Below are 20,852 nucleotides of genomic sequence, written 5' to 3' on the forward strand. Positions count from 1 at the left end.
AACTGCTTCCGCAGCTCACTGTATACACACACACACACACACACACACACACAAACCTATATATATATATATAACACTCCTTAGACACAGAGGGTCCTGCTTGCTAATATATATATATATATGGCATAAACAGAAACAACATGGACATGGAGCAGTATGCATCTTTCAGTATAGATTTCAGAGCATGTGTTACACATAGACATATCAGACAGACACACACACACACACACACAGAGCGAAGTCTGTTTGAAATTAATAAACTCTGAATTATTCCATATCTTGCTCCATGTTTACCTTCAGATCCTCGAACCCAACCAGGTTTAATCTAGAGCTGGATGATACAGCCAAAATATATATCACAATATATATTTCTTAATTTCGATCGATACAATATAATTACAATATTGATATTAACAATAAAACAGCTACAGAAAAACTGAAAGCAACACAACATCAGTTGAACTGACAGCAGCGCCCTCTAATGACCATCGGTCAGTGACAGATGATGTAAATAACGTGTACTGAAATATTGAAAATGTGTTTAAAATCGTATAATTGATATTGACACAGTTTATATTGTGATATATATTGATATTGACTTATTGCCCAGCTCTAGTGTTATCTGTGTAGAATCATGAGGGTAAACCTGACAGTTTAATGATCTGTCTGTCTGTCTCTCACTCTCTCTTTAAACTCAGCTAAGAATTTTCCTGCAGGGTAAAGATTAAGGTTATGGTTAGGGTTAAGATTGTGATCAAAACACTCTCATTTCTCACTGGTTTAATTAGAACAGCCCACACCCAAGTTTCTGCTGTGGCTTTAATCACAAACAGGTTTGGCTTCATGTTTTCACTCAGGAAACTGTTTAAATCAATCTGTATTTTCAGCGCAAAACACAGAAGAGTTTACACCTCTATATCATCAAATATTTGTAAATATCTAGAATAATAAATATAACTAAATAAAGAAGGAGTGCTCGGTGTTGAAATAATTCACATTCATAGCCAAACTGATTGTTTATTTTTCTTGACTCTTTGAGAGTCTTCAATGCTTTATTTCTGGTCAAATGTCAGGGTTTTTTCATCTCTTTCACAAAGAGATTCACAGAAAATGAATCATTATTTTCTCTGTCTCAAACCTCTACCTACTCCTTACATAGTGCACTTCTCAGGGGACATGGCCCATAGAATAGTGCACAGAAAACCAGAGGAGCACACAAATGTTGGATAGGGGGTACGATAAAAGGGGATCTGTGTTAGCAACATTACTGGGTCTTAGTCATTTGTTTTACAAGGCAGAGAGCTAGCTAGCTAACGTTTTAGTTTAAACTTCTTTTGAATTTTACCACTGTAACTGTAAAGCTGCTCTGACACATCAGCTGTGAAAAGCACATTATAAATACACTGACTGACTGTCCTGATATAACTCTGTAATCTCTTTTATAGTTTCACTGTAGTTAAAATGCTGCTACACAGCTGCTATTGTAGGGAATAGGGATAAAGGCAGCAAACTGGGAGTGAGACCCAGTTCATTATTCACTAGTGCACTACAGGAAGCAGGGAGACATTTGGGATGCAGCCTCAGTGTTTTGGCGGATATTTACGTGGCAGTGGCAATAAAACGGGCACGGTATCGTACTGTAGTCGAGTCTGTGATAATTAACATCCGAAAAATCCGAAGGACGAATTAAAAGACGAGAGAGACGAATCACTAACGGAACTACTCCATACAGTGGGCGGGGCTAGGTCTCTCTGGATTGGCTGTTGTCTAAGTCTGATTGACAACTCATAATAGATGCGAAACAAAAAGCATAATTAAGACATTTTAAACATTTTAAAGCGTATGTTCACATATATTTCGACATTATTAAATGCTATAAAACTGTAAAAACTAGCACAAATCCCTGCTTTAATACGGTTTAATAGTTTCCTTCAGGAAATATTTAGTAAAAGTAGTGAATAAGGTATTTATATAAAATTATATATATTTAATATATATATAATATAAATAAATAAAATATATATATATATATATATATATATATATATATATATATATATATATATATATATATAACAATATATAAATATAAATATATATATTAAGAATGAAACATATAACAATTCTAACCAACCAACCACAGCGTTCTTGAGGCGGGACTAGGTATGAGCTGATTGGCTGTTGCCCAGCAAAGCTGATGAATGACAGCGCACCATTAAAACGGACAATGATTTTAAAGCATTTATAATTTAAAGAGCATTTTATTTGGCGTCGGAAAGCGATATGAACGCGAATTATTTAGTAACATAACCTTAACTTTTAAACGCAGCGCTGTTTGGTTTTATCCGTTATGCAAATGAAACACGTCAGTCTCCATGGAGACGGCCCCCGGGACAAAAGCGCGGCGCGCGCCCCCGTGCACGCGCACTGCTAGCCTGAGCTAACATGGCGGCCTGGCAGCGTTGAAGCGGAGGGCGGTGGAGGCGCTGATTAAAATCCACCAACATCGCCCTGATCTCTGGCCTTGTCTTACTTTAACAGCTGCTAAAATAAACTGGAATGAATTCTGAACACGAATATGTGATTATTTCCGATAAACGTTCAAAACTTGAGCCTATTAAAGATAGAGAGAACATGTAAACAACAGAAAGCCACCCGGCTCCAGTCTGAACACACTTCCCTCCCGGAGCCCCTCTCCGCGGGCTAAAGGCTGCTCCGAGAGGCCAGGGCTTGTTAAAAAAGGACACATTTCGGGTTTTTGAGAAAGAAGACGAGGAGAAAGAAAAGTACGCAGTGTCCTCTTTTTGTTTTCTTCTTTTTTTTCTTTTTATTCGCAAGCCGCAAGAAACTCGGCAGATCTGTGAATAAAGAGGGTTTCGGGCGATTAACCGCTCCACACTTTGGATATAATTATATTTTTGGTTTGTTTCAAAAGAAAAAGGAGCGCACGCTGGCCGCGGGATGAACTCCGAGTGAAACCGTGAGCGGACTGATATTTATGTGGTTATTTCTGCTGAATTTGTGCTGTTTGTGGGAATGGCGGAGTTTGGCGGCTGGCTCTGAGCGGTACTGTGTGTGTTCTCTCTGCAGAGCTCCGTGCGGGGGACAGACACAGAGAGAGGCGGATCAGGGCCGCGGTTCTGAGGGGAGTTATGCCGGGCTCAGACCGCCATCATGGGACCAAGAGGAAATCTGACGCCGAGCTGCAGCCCTCCGCCGCCGGCTTGATGAACAGAGACGGCCGTCCTCAGGCCCGAGCGGCTCCTGGATCTTCCTCGTCTTCGTGCTCGTCGTCTTCAGCTTCGTCGTCGAAACACAAGCGCCACAAGACGTTGAAACACGGCCGCGATCCGGCTCCCGAGGCCCTGGCGCCCAGCAGCGCCCTGGCGCTAAAGCCGCTGGTGGAGTACGACGACATCAGCTCAGACTCGGACACGTTCTTCGACCCGCCCTCCGCGGCCTCCAGGCCCACCGACAGGAGGGAGGACGACCGCCTGAAGGTGGACGGCTCTGGAGAAGGAGGAGGAGCCCGTAAACACAGGCGCTCCAGAAAGAAATCCAAAGACCCGCACAGGGTGAGGGAGTCGGGAGAGGGAGGGGGGGCCTCCACCAAGAAGAAAAGCTCCAAGGACCGGGACAGAGGGGTCAGAGAGGCCAAGGGACGGAGCCGGGATAAGGACAAGGAGGCGCCTTCGTACGCGTCCCTCAGACAAGATCCGGGCGAGAAACGAGCCGGCGCAGATCTGTCCGCGACGGTGACCCCGTCCTCGTCCTCGCGCAGCAAAGACGGCGCCTCCTCGGCCTCCAAGTCCCACAAAGACAAGCAGAGGGCGTCCCGGGAGGGCGGGCGCGCCGAGCACTTGGACAGGGGGCACTCCCACAGGAAAGCCTCCAAGAGCCGCAGGTCCAGCCCCAAGGCCAAGGGCAAGGCCCTGTCCCCGACAGCGCCGGAAGACAGCTTCTCCTCCTCCTCCCGCCGCAGGGTCTCCAGCCCCAGTCCGTACCGCGAGACGTCCCGTCGCAGCCGGCAGAGGTCAGAGAGCCCCTACTCCACCCGCCGGCGCTCCTCCAGCTATGAGAGAGACCCCAGCCCCTATGGGAACCGACGCTCCTCCAGCACCAGCCCACCGGCCAGGTGAGTCTCAGCACGTTCACGTTCGTCGGGGAGTGTGGGTGTTTCAGGGTGGGGTCAGTGCGGGTGTTTCAGGGTGGTGTCAGTGCCTAGGTGTCCAGGTGAGTGTCAGGCAGTGCAGGCGTTTCACGGTGAGGTCATGTTCTGGGTGTACGGTGAGTGTTAAGTGAGTGCGGGAGTTTCAGGGTGGAGTCAGGTTCTGGGGGCGTACGGCGAGTTTCAGTCAGTGCGGGTGTTTCAGGGTGGGTTCAGGTTCTGGGAGTACGGTGAGTGTCAGTCAATGTGGGTGTTTCAGGGTAGAGTTAGGTTCTGGGCTTATGGTGAGTGTCAGTCAATGTGGGTGTTTCAGGGTAGAGTTAGGTTCTGGGCTTATGGTGAGTGTCAGTCAATGTGGGTGTTTGCAGAGTTCACACTGGTTGTACGGTGCCCCCTGTTCTGCAGATTTTGCACTGGTCATATGGTACCCCCTGGTCTGCAGAGTTTGCACCTGTCGTACGGTGTCCCCTGGACGTCAGCATTGGTGTTGCTATCTGTTGCTGGACACGATCGTGACACAGTGCTGACTGAGCTCTGAGTCTAGTTCACAGGCTGTGGTCTGGGTGGGGTCTGACTGCAGCCCATGGATCTGTAGTTGTGTTGGGGGAGGGGGTCTCTGCTCCAGGACTGTATGCTCTGTAGTTGAGTACCTCCTCCAAAGCTGTGTGGTCTATAGTTGAGTTGTGTTGGGGGGGGCGGGGTTACCGGCCCCCTGCTCCAGGACTGATGGGTCTGTAGCCCCTACTCCAGGACTGTAGTTGAGTTGGGGGTGGTGGGGGAGTTCTGGTGTGGGAAGAGACTGACTCAGGTCCTGTGGTGGGGGGTGGGTGTAGAAGATGCATGTTTTAGAGTCCTGCGGTGACTGTTTTGAGGTGGGGGGTGGGGTTTCTGGCCTCAATGCTTCTGATAAGGTTTCCCATCTGGCTTTAACTGTGGGTCTGTCGGTCAGTAGTGGGTGTTGTCATGTCCACAGCACAGTGTCCAGCACCCTCTGATTAGTTGGACTCTTATAGAAAATAAGCATGTCAATCTGTTTGTGTTTTAAAATGGCTGATGAGCTTTTTCTTCCTGCAGGCGCTCTCTCCGGTCCCGCAGCCGGTCTCCTCTCTACTCCTCGTCTCGCCGCTCCTCCTCGCACTCGCGGAGTAAGAAACACTCTATCTCTGGTGGAGTCTCCACCCACAGCCGGCCGACCAGTCGCTCCCCCTCCTCCACCCGCCTGCCCATCACCTCCAGCCTGGGGGCGGAGCTAACGCGCAGGAAGAAGGAGCGTCAGGCCGCGGCGGCTCGGAACTCCTCTGCTGCTCAGACCAATGCGGAGGTGAAGGCGGAGCCTGAGAAAGCAGCTCCGCACCCTGAGCCCCGGAGACCACCCACTAATGTTCAGAACACAGAGGAAACTAATGTAGCCCCACCCCCAGTTCCTGCCCCTTCCCCTCCTCCCCCTCTCCCTCTTTCTTCCCCTCCCCCCCTTCCTTTAAATTCACCACCTCCTCTTCCACTGACCTCGCCCCCTCCACTCCCTCTCTCTTCTCCTCCACCCCTCTCCTCTCCTCCGCCCCTCCCTCTCTCTTCTCCTCCTTTGCCCCCTCCATCCTCCGCTCAGGGAACCTCTGCCCCTGACAAGCCCAAAAGCCCCGCCCCCAAAGCTACACCCAGCACAGCTCAGCCAATCAAGACGTCCACGCTGCCGCCCCTCCCCCTGCCGCCGGTTCTGCTGGGGAACTGCAGGGACAGGTGAGACATCTACACGTCACTCCCTGTCCAATCTCACACACTCTCGCACTGACACTCAAGCTTTCACGCAACCTCACACACACACACACACACACAGAAAACCTGAACTCAGGTGTGTCCTGTGGATTGAAAGCTCATTGCTGATTGGTCAGAGTCTGTAATCAGTGTTTGGGATTAACTCCAGAGAAGTTCACTGAAGGTCCTGGGTTCTGTCTGACGTTCTAGATCAATGAGCCCAGAGAACCCCGGCTACTCTGTCCCGACTAAAGGTCCTGGGTTCTGTCTGACGTTCTAGATCAATGAGCCCAGAGAACCCCGGCTACTCTGTCCCGACTAAAGGTCCTGGGTTCTGTCTGACGTTCTAGATCAATGAGCCCAGAGAACCCCAGCTACTCTGTTCCGACTAAAGGTCCTGGGTTCTGTTTGACGTTCTAGATCAATGAGCCCAGAGAACCCCGGCTACTCTGTCCCAACTAAAGGTCCTGGGTTCTGTCTGACGTTCTAGATCAATGAGCCCAGAGAACCCCAGCTACTCTGTCCCGACTAAAGGTCCTGGGTTCTGTTTGACGTTCTAGATCAATGAGCCCAGAGAACCCCAGCTACTCTGTCCCGACTAAAGGTCCTGGGTTCTGTTTGACGTTCTAGATCAATGGCTTCTGTTTGCATTTTTAGCTGATTTTTTTTTTAGATCTGAGAACTTCTCTCACTTCCTCTCTCTCTTCCTCCATCTCTCGCTCCCTTCCACCCTCTCTCTCCCTTCCTCTCTATTCCTCCCTCTCTCCCTTCTCTATTTCCCCCTCTCTCTATTCTCCCTCTCCCTTCCTCTTGCTCCCTTCCTCCCTCTCTTCCACCCTTCCTCTCTTTCTCCCTTCCTCTCTTGCTCCTTTCCTCTCTCCTTCTCTCCCTCTCTCCATTCTTCCCTCTCTCTCCCTCCCTTTCTCTCTCTCTTTCTCCTGCTCTCTCTCTCTCTCTCTCTCTCTCTCTCTCTTTCTCTCTCTCTCTCTCTCTCTCTCTCAGTCCGAAGAAGACGCCGTCTGCTCCCAGGTCATCAAGGAAAGAACGGGAGAAGGAGAAAGAGAAGGAGAAAGAGAGGGAAGTTAGGCCACGCCTCCTCAGTGACTTACCCCTCCCCCCTTTACTCCCTGGAGGAGACACCTCCCCTCCTCCATCTCCTGTGCAGGAAGCCCCGCCCCCCGTTCAGTCAACTTATAAGAAGAGACCAAAGTAAGTTTGCCTCACCTTTATGATTTCAATCAGAGAGGACTCTGACCGGACTGAAGATCAGTGTTCTGAGATCAGCCAATCAGAGAGGACCCTATTTATTAATTGTGTGTGTACTTGTCTGTCTTTGTTGTGGTGTGTGTCTGTGTTTGTTGTGGTGTGTGTGTGTGTTTAGGTTCTGTTCTCCACGTTTCGGCGAGAGTCGACAGACTCAGATCGACTGGGGAAAACGCTGTGTGGATAAATTCGACATCATTCGCATCATCGGGGAAGGAACGTACGGCCAGGTGTACAAAGCCAAGGACAAGGACACAGGTGTGTGTGTGTTTCAGGAAACGTTCAGATGTTCAGTAGATGTTTATTTCATGCAGATCTGACACAGACTCCCCTCTGTACATTTTAGCAGAGTGGCGATATCTGATATATCTCTTTTTCTTCTCATGAGATAATAACTAAAACACACCTCTGTGTCACACAGGAACCTTTATTAATATTCAGCTGTAGACGTCCATGACACACTGCTCAAAAATACACTATTGGCACAGATTAAATAATAGTGCTTCCTAAATAAAGTAATGTTCTTTTCCTGCGCAAGTAAAGACTCATAGCTGTGCCGTTAAACTGTGAACAGAAAACAAACAGAGCAACAACAGTTGATTGTTTTTTTAAAAAGTCAGTTTCCTGTGAAGCAGACTTCACCAAAGTGCTTCCTCCTGTGTGTGCTCCTCTACGTCTAGTCCTTTCTGCTTCATCCATCCTTCAGTCTTCAGCAGGGCTGGGCGAAAAGGACCAAAAACATCTCTCAGTATATTTTAGTTTAATGGTGATATGTGAAAGATGTTTTATGAACATTTTATAAACAGAACTCAAGCTCGTCTCTCAATGTTCAAATGAAAATCAAATGTCCAAAGGTTTTATTAACTTTCTCTCGTAGTTGTACATTGAAAAAAAAATCAGATGTAAAGCTAAAAAAAAGAAAAAACATTTTTATTAAAACGAGTGAAGCACGTGGTTTCTCCCGGTCTCCCCCTGTTCCTCTATAACGTTCCTGGTTTCTCCCGGTCCCCCCCGTCCCTCTGTAACGTTCCTGGTTTCTCCCGGTCGCCCCCTGTCCTTCTGTAACGCTCCTGGTTTCTCCCTGTCCCCCCTGTCCCTCTGTAATGCTCCTGGTTTCTCCCAGATCCCCCCTGTCCCTCTGTAACGCTCCTGGTTTCTCCCAGATCCCCCCTGTCCCTCTGTAACGCTCCTGGTTTCTCCCTGTCCCCCCTGTCCCTCTGTAACGCTCCTGGTTTCTCCCAGTCCCCCCCTGTCCCTCTGTAACGCTCCTGGTTTCTCCCAGTCCCCCCCTGTCCCTCTGTAACGCTCCTGGTTTCTCCCAGTCCCCCCCTGTCCCTCTGTAACGCTCCTGGTTTCTCCCAGTCCCCCCCCGTCCCTCTGTAACGCTCCTGGTTTCTCCCAGTCCCCCCCCGTCCCTCTGTAACGCTCCTGGTTTCTCCCAGTCCCCCCCCCGTCCCTCTGTAACGCTCCTGGTTTCTCCCAGTCCCCCCCTGTCCCTCTGTAACGCTCCTGGTTTCTCCCAGTCCCCCCCTGTCCCTCTGTAACGCTCCTGGTTTCTCCCAGTCCCCTCCCGTCCCTCTGTAACGCTCCTGGTTTCTCCCAGTCCCCTCCCGTCCCTCTGTAACGCTCCTGGTTTCTCCCAGTCCCCTCCCGTCCCTCTGTAACGCTCCTGGTTTCTCCCAGTCCCCTCCCGTCCCTCTGTAACGCTCCTGGTTTCTCCCAGTCCCCCCCCCCCGTCCCTCTGTAACGCTCCTGGTTTCTCCCAGTCCCCCCCTGTCCCTCTGTAACGCTCCTGGTTTCTCCCAGTCCCCCCCCCCCGTCCCTCTGTAACGCTCCTGGTTTCTCCCAGTCCCCCCCCGTCCCTCTGTAACGCTCCTGGTTTCTCCCAATCCCCCCCCGTCCCTCTGTAACGCTCCTGGTTTCTCCCAATCCCCCCCGTCCCTCTGTAACGCTCCTGGTTTCTCCCAGTCCCCCCCCTTGTCCCTCTGTAACGCTCCTGGTTTCTCCCAGCCCCCCCCCGTCCCTCTGTAACGCTCCTGGTTTCTCCCAGCGCCCCCCGTCCCTCTGTAACGCTCCTGGTTTCTCCCAGTCCCCCCTTGTCCCTCTGTAACGCTCCTGGTTTCTCTCGGATGTCCCCCTTGTCCCTCTGTAACGCTCCTGGTTTCTCTCGGATGTCCCCCCTTGTCCCTCTGTAACGCTCCTGGTTTCTCTCGGATGTCCCCCCTTGTCCCTCTGTAACGCTCCTGGTTTCTCTCGGATGTCCCCCCTTGTCCCTCTGTAACGCTCCTGGTTTCTCTCGGATGTCCCCCCTTGTCCCTCTGTAACGCTCCTGGTTTCTCTCGGATGTCCCCCCTTGTCCCTCTGTAACGCTCCTGGTTTCTCTCGGATGTCCCCCCTTGTCCCTCTGTAACGCTCCTGGTTTCTCTCGGATGTCCCCCCTTGTCCCTCTGTAACGCCCCTGGTTTCTCTCGGATCCCCCCCACCCCGGCCCTCTGTAACGCTCCTGGTTTCTCCCGGATCCCCCCCACCCCGGCCCTCTGTAACGCTCCTGGTTTCTCCCAGTCCCCCTCTCAGTCCCTCTGTAACGCTCCTGGTTTCTCCCAGTCCCCCTCTCAGTCCCTCTGTAACGCTGCCGGTCTGTGCTGTGTCTCAGGGGAGCTGGTGGCCCTGAAGAAGGTGCGGCTGGATAACGAGAAGGAGGGCTTCCCCATCACGGCCATCAGGGAGATAAAGATCCTTCGTCAGCTGAACCACCGCAGCGTGGTCAACATGAAGGAGATTGTCACGGACAAGCAGGACGCACTGGACTTCAAGAAGGACAAAGGTCAGAGGTCATTCTCCACTTTAACGGTTTACACTGGCTTAGGGGCACCGGCGCCTCTCAGTGGTTAAACAGTGACAGACCTGGGGTTTCCATTCATTACTCACGTCTCCTCAGACTGACCTGAGAAAAACACACTGACCACTGAGCACGCCCACACTGCTCACAAAACTACAGAACACACACACACTGCTCACAAAACTACAGAACACACACACACTGCTCACAAAACTACAGAACACACACACACTGCTCACAAAACTACAGAACACACACACACTGCTCACAAAACTACAGAACACACACACACACTGCTCACAAAACTACAGAACACACACACACACTGCTCACAAAACTACAGAACACACACACACACTGCTCACAAAACTACAGAACACACACACACACTGCTCACAAAACTACAGAACACACACACACACTGCTCACAAAACTACAGAACACACACACACACTGCTCACAAAACTACAGAACACACACACACACTGCTCACAAAACTACAGAACACACACACACACTGCTCACAAAACTACAGAACACACACACACAGCAATTAATTATCTTAGCTGCTGTGTGACCGAACAGCACAATGCTCCCCTCCGGTTTAGAGGCAGAGGCCCAGAGGAACTGCCCCGTGTCTGAGTGGGTGAAGCAGATCCTTCTTGGCTCCTGAAGCTGATGGTGAAGGAGAGATGGTAAGTGAAAGGATCCGAGGGTCACAGGTGGTTATAATGTTTTGGTCAGAGCGTCTCTAAACTGTCAGCACTGAGCACTTTTAGCACTCTTTTATGCTCATCACAATCTATCGTCCTCCTGGCCCTTATACAGAATTTCTTTGTGAATTTGCTGATTTTCTCTCAAGTGTAGTTATCGTTTCAGAAAAGGCCTTAATTGTTGGTAATTTCAATATTCACTTTGAGAAGGATCATGATCCACTTAAAATTGCATTTGAATCGATTTTGGATGCGCTAGGGTTCACTCAGAATGTTACTGGGCCCATTCATCAATGCAAACACACATTGGACCTAGTGTTAACACGGGGCATTGAGATAAAGAATCTATCCAATCTCTTGCTACATGAGACCATCTCTGATCACCATCTAATCACATATGAAATTGAGTTAAACTTTGATATTTGTCCACAGCCACGCTGTATTAGAAAGCGCACTATAACATCCTCAACAGTTAGTGATTTTATCAACAACCTTCCAGACCTTACCACCATTTCTTCTCCAACTCACCCAAATGACCTTGAGCTCATTACAAACAACCTACAACACTTATTGTGTACAAACCTAGATAGTGTTGCACCAGTCAAGACCAAACAATTTAGAGAGAAAAGGCTTGCTCCATGGTACAGTGACAGCACGCGTGCATTAAAACTGGCTGCTCGTAACCGTGAACATGAATGGAGACACACAAAACTAGAATGTTTCCGAATTGAACGGCAGCACAGCCTCACCGACTACAAACATGCCTTATCTAAAGCCAAATCACAGTACATCTCTTCCCTTATAGAAAACAACAAAGACAACCCTAGATTCCTTTTTAGCACTGTATCAAATCTAATTGGAAACAAAAAGGAAATCAACCCCATTGTTCCCTCTGATTTCTGTAGCAATGACTTTATGAGGTTTTTTAATGATAAAATTGATTGCATTCGCCCCAAAATGCACTTAGACTACTTCAGTTCTGTCGATGAAAACGACTTGCTTAGTTTAATTAGCTCATCTAAATCAACTTCATGTTTACTGGATCCTGTACCAACACAATTATTTAAACAAATTTTACCTAAAGTCATTAGACCATTGCTCACAATAATAAACTCATCCCTCAACATTGGATATGTACCAAAACCCCTGAAACTAGCGGTAATCAAACCAATTATTAAAAAACCCAATCTTGACCCTCTTGTACTCGCAAACTACAGGCCAATATCAAACCTCCCTTTTATTGCTAAGATTCTAGAAAAAGTCGTGTCACAGCAGTTGTGCTCTTATCTACAAAACAATGACATTCATGACATTTTTCAGTCTGGATTTAGACCAAATCACAGCACAGAAACAGCTCTAACAAGAGTAACTAATGACTTACTCCTTTCACATGATAAGGGCTATATCTCTATTCTGGTGCTGCTTGACCTTAGTGCAGCGTTTGATACCATAGATCATGTGATGCTTCTGATCGTTATCAATTTGTTTATCTGAATAACAAATCCTCTAATCATACTTTAGTTAAATATGGTGTCCCACAAGGATCAGTGCTTGGCCCTGTATTGTTCACACTCTACATGCTGCCACTGGGTCGACTAATCCGTAAGCATGGGATTCAATTCCACTGTTATGCTGATGACACACAACTGTATATATCAGCCAAACCCAATGATGTTGCTTGTCTACGTAAAATAACAGAATGTCTAACTGAAATTAAAAGACTGGATGATGCAAAATTTTCTCATGTTAAATTCTGATAAAACCGAGGTCTTGTTACTAGGTACAGATACTCAGATACATTCACTCAGAAATGCTGCTATTAACCTTGATAATTCAACAGTAAAACACAATGCCATCATTAAAAACTTAGGGGTAGCCTTTGATTCGACTCTCACATTTGATACCCACATATCCAATACAGTCAAAACCGTCTTCGTCCACCTACGCAATATTGCCAAAATTTGGCATATTTTATCCGTAAAAAAAAGAGAAACTAGTGCATGCTTTTATAACTTCACGTCTAGACTACTGCAATGCGCTCCTGGCAGGGAGCTCATGCAAAGCGTTACACAAGCTTCAGTTCAAAATGCAGCAGCCAGGGTGCTCACTACAGCTAGAAAATTAGACCATATCACCCCAGTTCTCTCGTCCCTACACTGGCTACCTGTAAAATTTCGCATTGACTATAAAATACTCCTCTTAGCTTATAAATCTCTAAATGGTTTAGGCCCGCAGTATCTTACTGAATTTCTCATACCTTATCGCCCGTCACGTACACTTCGTTCACAGGATGCCCATCTACTCTTTGTTCCTTGCTTTAAGAAAAACACTGCAGGAGGAAGAGCCTTTTCTCACAAAGCTCCTCAACTCTGGACTAGCCTCCGGTTACTGTTCGGGGCTCAGACACACTCTCAATCTTTAAATCTAGATTAAAAACCTACCTTTTCTAACAAGCTTTTGGTTAATCACTCACTTTCAGGTTCTCCTTCTCTATTAGTGTTTGAGCTGGTTTTCATATTATCACTGTTCTGTATTAACCTGGTCATATGACCATAGCTACAGCTCTTTTAGTTAGCTTTCTAGTAACCGCCAACACGCTGTCTGTCGCTGGGTTCTCTTGCCTGACCAGTGGAAGCTTTTTTCGCAGGACAAATTTGCCCGTTCTTTACCATGACCCTACTAACCTCTGTAATTTTATTTGTTCCCTTTGTCTGGTTTTCTTTCTCCTGTCTCTCTCATGTTTGAGATGTCCTGCTGCTCTCCAGGTGTTGCCCTGATCCAGCCCCTGTGTCCTGTACAAGATCCTGGCCTTGTCTCATCTACACTATCATGCTTGGCCATGCTGTTTTATCTCAGATTAACTCTGCACCTAATTTTAACTCACACAGAATCCCTGATCCCCTTCTCCTTCCTCAGACTCATACATCACTAATATACTACATTTACATTACTCTTACCCCTTCATCCGTCATCATTTCACTTTTACTTCTGTTCTGTTCTCTGTTGTGTTTCTGTTGTCGACCAGAGGAGGATGGGTTCCCAGTATGAGTCTTGGTTCCTTCCAAGGTTTCTTCCTCATGTAAAACTGCTTTGTGACGACATTTTGTTGTGAAAAGCGCTATATAAATAAAATTTGATTTGACTGAGCAAAAGTGGACAGAGGAGGGACGATGGGGTCATTGATGCGTGACGACTACACACTGGGAACTCCCCACAGGACCGGGTGGCTTGGAGATTGACCAGAATATTACAACCATCAGAGTGGCCCTCTGAACCTTCCACTGACCATCTCTCCTTCACCATCAGCTTCAGGAACTGACCCTTCACTCAGCGCCTGATAAACCCCCCACCTCCACAGGGGGCGCTGCCACACATCCGTGTTACTCTCCTCTGGTCTCCATCTTTTGTCTGAGGAAGTGACATTGAATATCCAGTGTGTGTGAAATGTGGTGGTGGTGTGTGTATACAGTGGCGTTCTACTTGGTGTTTGAGTACATGGACCATGACCTGATGGCTCTGCTGGAGTCAGGGCTGGTGTCGTTTGTGTGTGTTAATGGTGGTGGTGGTGTGTGTGTGTATACAGGGGCGTTCTACCTGGTGTTTGAGTACATGGACCATGACCTGATGGGTCTGCTGGAGTCGGGGCTGGTGTCGTTTTCTCAAGAGCATGTGCGCAGCTTCATGCGGCAGCTGATGGAGGGTCTGGATTACTGTCACAAGAAGAACTTCTTGCACAGAGACATCAAATGTTCCAACATTCTTCTTAACAACAGGTACCTCTGTCCCCACCGTCCTCGCCTTCCCCTCTCTCTGTGCCCACCGTCCTCGCCTTCCCCTCTCTCTGTGCCCACCGTCCTCGCCTTCCCCTCTCTCTGTGCCCACCGTCCTCGCCTTCCCCTCTCTCTGTGCCCACCGTCCTCGCCTTCCCCTTTCTCTGTGCCCACCGTCCTCGCCTTCCCCTCTCTCTGTGCCCACCGTCCTCGCCTTCCCCTCTCTCTGTGCCCACCGTCCTCGCCTTCCCCTTTCTCTGTGCCCACCGTCCTCGCCTTCCCCCCTCTCTGTGCCCACCGTCCTCGCCTTCCCCTTTCTCTGTGCCCACCGTCCTCGCCTTCCCCTTTCTCTGTGCCCACCGTCCTCGCCTTCCCCTTTCTCTGTGCCCACCGTCCTCGCCTTCCCCTCTCTCTTTGCCCACCGTCCTCGCCTTCCCCTCTCTCTGTGCCCACCGTCCTCGCCTTCCCCTTTCTCTGTGCCCACCGTCCTCGCCTTCCCCTCTCTCTGTGCCCACCGTCCTCGCCTTCCCCTTTCTCTGTGCCCACCGTCCTCGCCTTCCCCTTTCTCTGTGCCCACCGTCCTCGCCTTCCCCTTTCTCTGTGCCCACCGTCCTCGCCTTCCCCTTTCTCTGTGCCCACCGTCCTCGCCTTCCCCTTTCTCTGTGCCCACCGTCCTCGCCTTCCCCTTTCTCTGTGCCCACCGTCCTCGCCTTCCCCTTTCTCTGTGCCCACTGTCCTCGCCTTCCCCTCTCTCTGTCCCCACCGTACACGCCTTTCCCCTCTCTCTGTCCCCACTGTCCTCGCCTTTCCCCTCTCTCTGTCCCCACTGTCCTCGCCTTTCCCCTCTCTCTGTCCCCACTGTCCTCGCCTTTCCCCTCTCTCTGTCCCCACTGTCCACGACTTTTCCCTCTCTCTGTCCCCACTGTCCATGACTTCCAGTCTGTCCCCACCGTACAAGACTTTCCCCTCTCTGTCCCCACCGTCCCCGCCTTCCCCTCTCTGTCCCCACCTTCCCCTCTCTCTGTCCCCACTGTCCTCGCCTTTCCCCTCTCTCTGTCCTCACTGTCCTCGCCTTTCCCCTCTCTCTGTCCCCACTGTTCTCGCCTTTCCCCTCTCTCTGTCCCCACTGTTCTCGCCTTTCTCCTCTCTCTGTCCCCACTGTTCTCGCCTTTCCCCTCTCTCTGTCCCCACTGTTCTCGCCTTTCTCCTCTCTCTGTCCCCACTGTTCTCGCCTTTCCCCTCTCTCTGTCCCCACTGTTCTCGCCTTTCCCCTCTCTCTGTCCCCACTGTCCTCGCCTTTCCCCTCTCTCTGTCCCCACTGTCCTCGCCTTTCCCCTCTCTCTGTCCCCACTGTCCTCGCCTTCCCCACTCTCTGTCTCCACCGTCCACGCCTTTCCCCCCTCTCTGTCCCCACTGTCCTCGCCTTCCCCACTCTCTGTCCCCACTGTCCTCGCCTTCCCCACTCTCTGTCCCCACTGTCCTCGCCTTCCCCACTCTCTGTCCCCACTGTCCTCGCCTTCCCCATTCTCTGTCCCCACCGTCCTCGCCTTCCCCTCTCTCTGTCCCCACCGTCCACGCCTTTCCCCCCTCTCTGTCCCCACCGTCCTCGCCTTTCCCCTCTCTCTGTCCCCACTGTCCTCGCCTTCCCCCCTCTCTGTCCCCACCGTCCTCGCCTTCCCCCCTCTATGTCCCCACTGTCCTCGCCTTTCCCCCCTCTCTGTCCCCACCGTCCTCGCCTTTCCCCTCTCTCTGTCCCCACTGTCCTCGCCTTCCCCCCTCTCTGTCCCCACCGTCCTCGCCTTCCCCCCTCTATGTCCCCACTGTCCTCGCCTTCCCCTCTCTCTGTCCCCACCGTCCACGCCTTTCCCCCCTCTCTGTCCCCACCGTCCTCGCCTTTCCCCTCTCTCTGTCCCCACTGTCCTCGCCTTCCCCCCTCTCTGTCCCCACCGTCCTCGCCTTCCCCCCTCTATGTCCCCACTGTCCTCGCCTTTCCCCTCTCTCTGTCCTCACTCGTCACTATAATGCAGGTGTTGTTCAGTGTTCTGATGTGGTGTTTGAGGATGATTAAGAGGACGAAGGTGGATATATGACACAGTGAAGAGTCTGGGTGGATGTGAGAGTGTGGGATTATTGTGGAGTTTTGTGTAATATTTCTCTGATTAGCTTAACTTTTACAAACCAGTTTTTGTTGTAGTTCTTTTAACGAAATGTTGTGCACGGAGTGAGTGACTGTCTGAATTCATCAGTGTTTTCTTGTGGGTCCGTGTTAACTGAGGGAGTGTGAAATGATGGAAATAATAAAGTTTAGTTTAAAACTCAAACTCTGTGTTCTCTCTCACTTTTCTCTGTTCTCTCCCTGTGTTTTCTCTCTCTCTCTCTCTCTCTCTCTCTCTCTCTCAGTGGGCAGATTAAGCTGGCAGACTTTGGCTTGGCTCGGCTCTATAACTCCGAGGAGAGGTGAGTAGGTTTTTCGGGGATAAGAAATGGAGGGAACCTGTGTGGAATCTGATCAGTTATTGATTAACAGAATATTGATTATAATATTGGTTTCATTCCCACCACCTCAAAGCCTTAAAGGAGCCATCAGTCTGTACATCTAACTGAGTACACAGTATGGCTCTGTGGGCCCATACATTAAAGGAACACTATGTAATATAAACCTTAGCAATCACAGCTTCAGAATCTTTATGATTCTTACCTAGTGTTCCTTTAAACATAGCCGCCTCCACTGTGTGGTGAATAAACTAGAGAGAGTCAGACTTTATTTAACAGTGGAATTATTATATTTACAGGATTTAGCAGACGCTATTAGAGGAAATAAGGCATAGGAAATAGGAGCTGATATCCCTATTAAACACCATGTGTCCTGATAAAACGCTTCATAACTCCTTGTCTGAGGGTCACGACAACAGTGTCTCCTGGGTCACAGTGGCGTTCTCTCCTGGCCCAAGGGTCACGACTGCAGTTTCTTTCTTTCACCAAACCCGAGACGATGATCCTGACGACTGTCCTCTTCAGGTTGGTATCCAGTATCGAGTGGTAGTGCTCCTTCAGGACCTCTCTGCGGAGGTGTCGTTTGTCCCCAAGTGGAGAACAACGGTGCCGGGGGCACGTGCACCTGGGAGACAGGACATCTTAGTGCCTGAGACTCTTATTTTTTTGTAGAAGACTATAGCGTCACCAATAATAAGAACACCACCCTGTTTAGTTTTCGATGCTGGTACCAGTGAAGGCCAGGAGCTGAGCACTTCAGACCTCAGAGGTGAAGACTGGCACGAGGAGGGACACGACGACCTTGGCTACCCACGCTGGCGCTTCCAGCACGGTGCAGGAGTAAAGAATGCGGTAAAGCTGCCGTGATGGAGGAGGTGAAGTGTAGGACACGTCGTGGGTGGCCTCGAGCCTCGTCTTCTCCCGCTGGTGCTCCAGGAGGCGCTTGAATCTGGCGACCCAGCTGCTGAGAAAAAGATTAGCAATTAAGGTTATAAATATGTGTTTTTTATAAAAAAAAAAAACCCCAGCAACAATCAATCCAACTGAGCGCGTGACATGTCCACTGGAAGTGACATCCGTGGCTCACGACCACAGTCTCTGCCATCCTAAGAGCTTTGATCCAGATCCTGTGTGTGTTTATGGGAGAGTTGAGGAGAGCAGAGAGAGTTAAATGTTGGACACGTTCAACACAGAGGGTCTGCTTCTGAAATTATTCTGACTTTCCCACGTTATTGATTTTGCAAAAGGAAGAGAGAAAAATCCTCTTTAATAACAAAATAAAAACAGGTTTTAAATGTCAATCAAAATTAAAAAATGTGAATAATGAGTAAAATGATACAGTATACTGTGCAATTCCTGCTCTCTGATTGGTTGTTTGCAGTCGTCCGTACACTAATAAAGTGATCACCCTGTGGTATCGCCCTCCGGAGCTGCTGCTGGGCGAGGAGAGGTACTCCCCTGCCATTGACGTCTGGAGCTGCGGGTACGAGGCTCTGACCACGGCCTTCTTTTCTTTCTTCAGTTATTTTAGCTCTGAACAGTTTATAAAAACTAACACAAACTAATATTAATACATTATTTTAGAGTCAGTTCTCTTCTAAATGTCTTTTTTCTTGCTTTAAAAAAAACTGTTCCCAAACATTGCCCCCTCTTTCTGTAAACGGTTTGTTTGATCTTTGTAGAGAAGTTAAAGTAGTGCTGCTAAAGAGAAGTGTGTCCCTTAGACCTTCGCTTCTCTGCCCAAGTCTTATTCTCTGGCTAATATTGCAGGTGCATTCTGGGAGAGCTGTTCACCAAGAAGCCCATCTTCCAGGCCAATCAGGAGCTGCTGCAGCTGGAGCTGATCAGGTAACTTACTTGTTTGTGTTTGTTTAATTTTTTGAGTTTTGTGTTAAGATTATATCTAACTTTATATTTAACTTTATATATTTAATTATAATTAACAGCAAAAATGATTTTGAACCAGCAGATTTAGCCATACCCTTTGATCTGGAACAAGTTAAAGTCAACAACAAACTGGTTCCCATTGTCCTTAATGGTTCCCATTGTCCTAAACATTGTCCTTAATCTCCCATACAGCACCCCTCACTGTTGCAGAAAGTTCTCTCGATCCCATTTGTGATTTAAAATGTTTGTAAACTCTTTTCCAGTCGTCTGTGTGGAAGCCCCTGTCCAGCCGTGTGGCCTGATGTGATTAAACTGCCCTACTTCAACACCATGAAACCCAAGAAACAGTACCGTCGCAGATTACGAGAGGAGTTCTCTTTGTAAGTTCACGTTTATCACACTTTAATACTTTTATTTTAAAATGAATTAGTCGTATTTACCATTCACACCATTTCCAGAGTAAATAAAACCAAAATATTTTTTTTTCAATTTTAAACTCTATATTTAATTGAAAAGGATATAAAAACAATCTTTAAAAAATATTTCAATATTTAAAAAGTTTTTTTTGCAAATGTGGAGGCGGTCACTCTGTAAGAGACTGCACGGGTAAACAATGAAATAATTGAAGAATAACAATTCTCAACTTAAAATTGTAAAAGGACCTGTGGATTTCATCATCTACATCCCATAATATCACTAAACCTTGCAGAGGAATCTCTATAAGAAAGAGACAAGGCCCAGACTGTGGTCTTTTAGCCCTCAGACCGCACTGAATTAAACACACACAGGTTTCTGTAGGAAATCACTGCACGGGTCAGAAACACTCCCCAAACCCACAGTGCGTGGGGGACCGTCACATCTGTGAAGGCACTGTTAATGCTGAAGGATATCTACAGGGTTTGAAAACACAAACACTAATGGGGCCCCGAGCTGTGGAGCAGAATCAAAGCTCGCGCTCTCTGTCTCAGATTCAAAAGCTTTATTGTTGTGACTGTAATTAGAACAATTTTACCAAATCATTACAACAAAAAGAATATAAAGCAAAAATAAAAGCAGCAAATAATTTCCAAATAAATGACAACAGGGAATAAAAACAATAATTAAAATAGTTTTACACGTGTGCATACTGAGGTTTGTCAGTTTTTAAAATTTAATCAAAACAGTTTAGTGATGAAAGAAATGAAGAAAAAAGTTTGATACTCTCTCCTTCACTCACTCTCTTTCACTCTCTCCTTCACTCACTCTCTTTCTCTCTCTCCTTCACTCACTCTTACTCTCCTTCACTCACTCTCTTTCTCTCTCTCCTTCACTCACTCTTACTCTCCTTCACTCACTCTCTTTCACTCTCTCCTTCACTCACTCTCTTTCTCTCTCTCCTTCACTCACTCTTACTCTCCTTCACTCACTCTCTTTCACTCTCTCCTTCACTCACTCTTTCTCTCTCTCCTTCACTCACTCTCTTTCACTCTCTCCTTCACTCACTCTTTCTCTCTCTCCTTCACTCACTCTTTCTCTCTCTCCTTCACTCACTCTTTCTCTCTCTCCTTCACTCACTCTCTTTCTCTCTCCTTCACTCACTCTTTCTCTCTCCTTCACTCACTCTCTTTCTCTCTCCTTCACTCACTCTTTCTCTCTCTCCTTCACTCACTCTCTTTCTCTCTCCTTCACTCACTCTTTCTCTCTCTCCTTCACTCACTCTTTCTCTCTCTCCTTCACTCACTCTTTCTCTCTCTCCTTCACTCACTCTTTCTCTCTCTCCTTCACTCACTCTTTCTCTCTCTCCTTCACTCACTCTTTCTCTCTCTCCTTCACTCTCTCCTTCTCTCTCTTTCTCTCTCTCTTTCTCACTCTTTTTCTCTCTCTCCTTCACGCACTCTTTCTCTCTGTCCTTCACTCACTCACTCACTCTCTCTCCTTCACTCACTCTCTCTCTGAAAACAATGGCTGTCATGTTATGAACTGAAATT

General features: G+C 48.4%; 1 protein-coding gene across 2 annotated transcripts in view; it reads left to right on the plus strand.

Moving 5' to 3' along the window:
* The first annotated feature begins 2,189 nt into the window (after nucleotides 1–2,189).
* The window catches only part of cdk12 (cyclin dependent kinase 12), a 29,387-nt gene continuing 10,724 nt past the window's right edge, over nucleotides 2,190–20,852 (plus strand). Inside the window, exons 1-11 of one of the 2 annotated variants that reach the window (XM_066673524.1) lie at nucleotides 2,190–2,980; nucleotides 3,091–4,135; nucleotides 5,243–5,905; nucleotides 6,923–7,129; nucleotides 7,302–7,441; nucleotides 9,837–10,007; nucleotides 14,319–14,508; nucleotides 16,906–16,962; nucleotides 18,380–18,481; nucleotides 18,769–18,846; nucleotides 19,149–19,265. In XM_066673524.1, the coding sequence (XP_066529621.1) occupies nucleotides 3,153–4,135; nucleotides 5,243–5,905; nucleotides 6,923–7,129; nucleotides 7,302–7,441; nucleotides 9,837–10,007; nucleotides 14,319–14,508; nucleotides 16,906–16,962; nucleotides 18,380–18,481; nucleotides 18,769–18,846; nucleotides 19,149–19,265 (2,708 nt within the window). In that variant the 5' untranslated portion in view covers nucleotides 2,190–2,980; nucleotides 3,091–3,152. The remainder of the gene's footprint in view (nucleotides 2,981–3,090; nucleotides 4,136–5,242; nucleotides 5,906–6,922; nucleotides 7,130–7,301; nucleotides 7,442–9,836; nucleotides 10,008–14,318; nucleotides 14,509–16,905; nucleotides 16,963–18,379; nucleotides 18,482–18,768; nucleotides 18,847–19,148; nucleotides 19,266–20,852) is intronic. The other variant, XM_066673525.1, reaches the window with a different exon arrangement.

The sequence above is a fragment of the Hoplias malabaricus genome, chromosome 6 (assembly GCF_029633855.1).
Source record: "Hoplias malabaricus isolate fHopMal1 chromosome 6, fHopMal1.hap1, whole genome shotgun sequence".
Classification (NCBI taxonomy): Eukaryota; Metazoa; Chordata; class Actinopteri; order Characiformes; family Erythrinidae; genus Hoplias; species Hoplias malabaricus.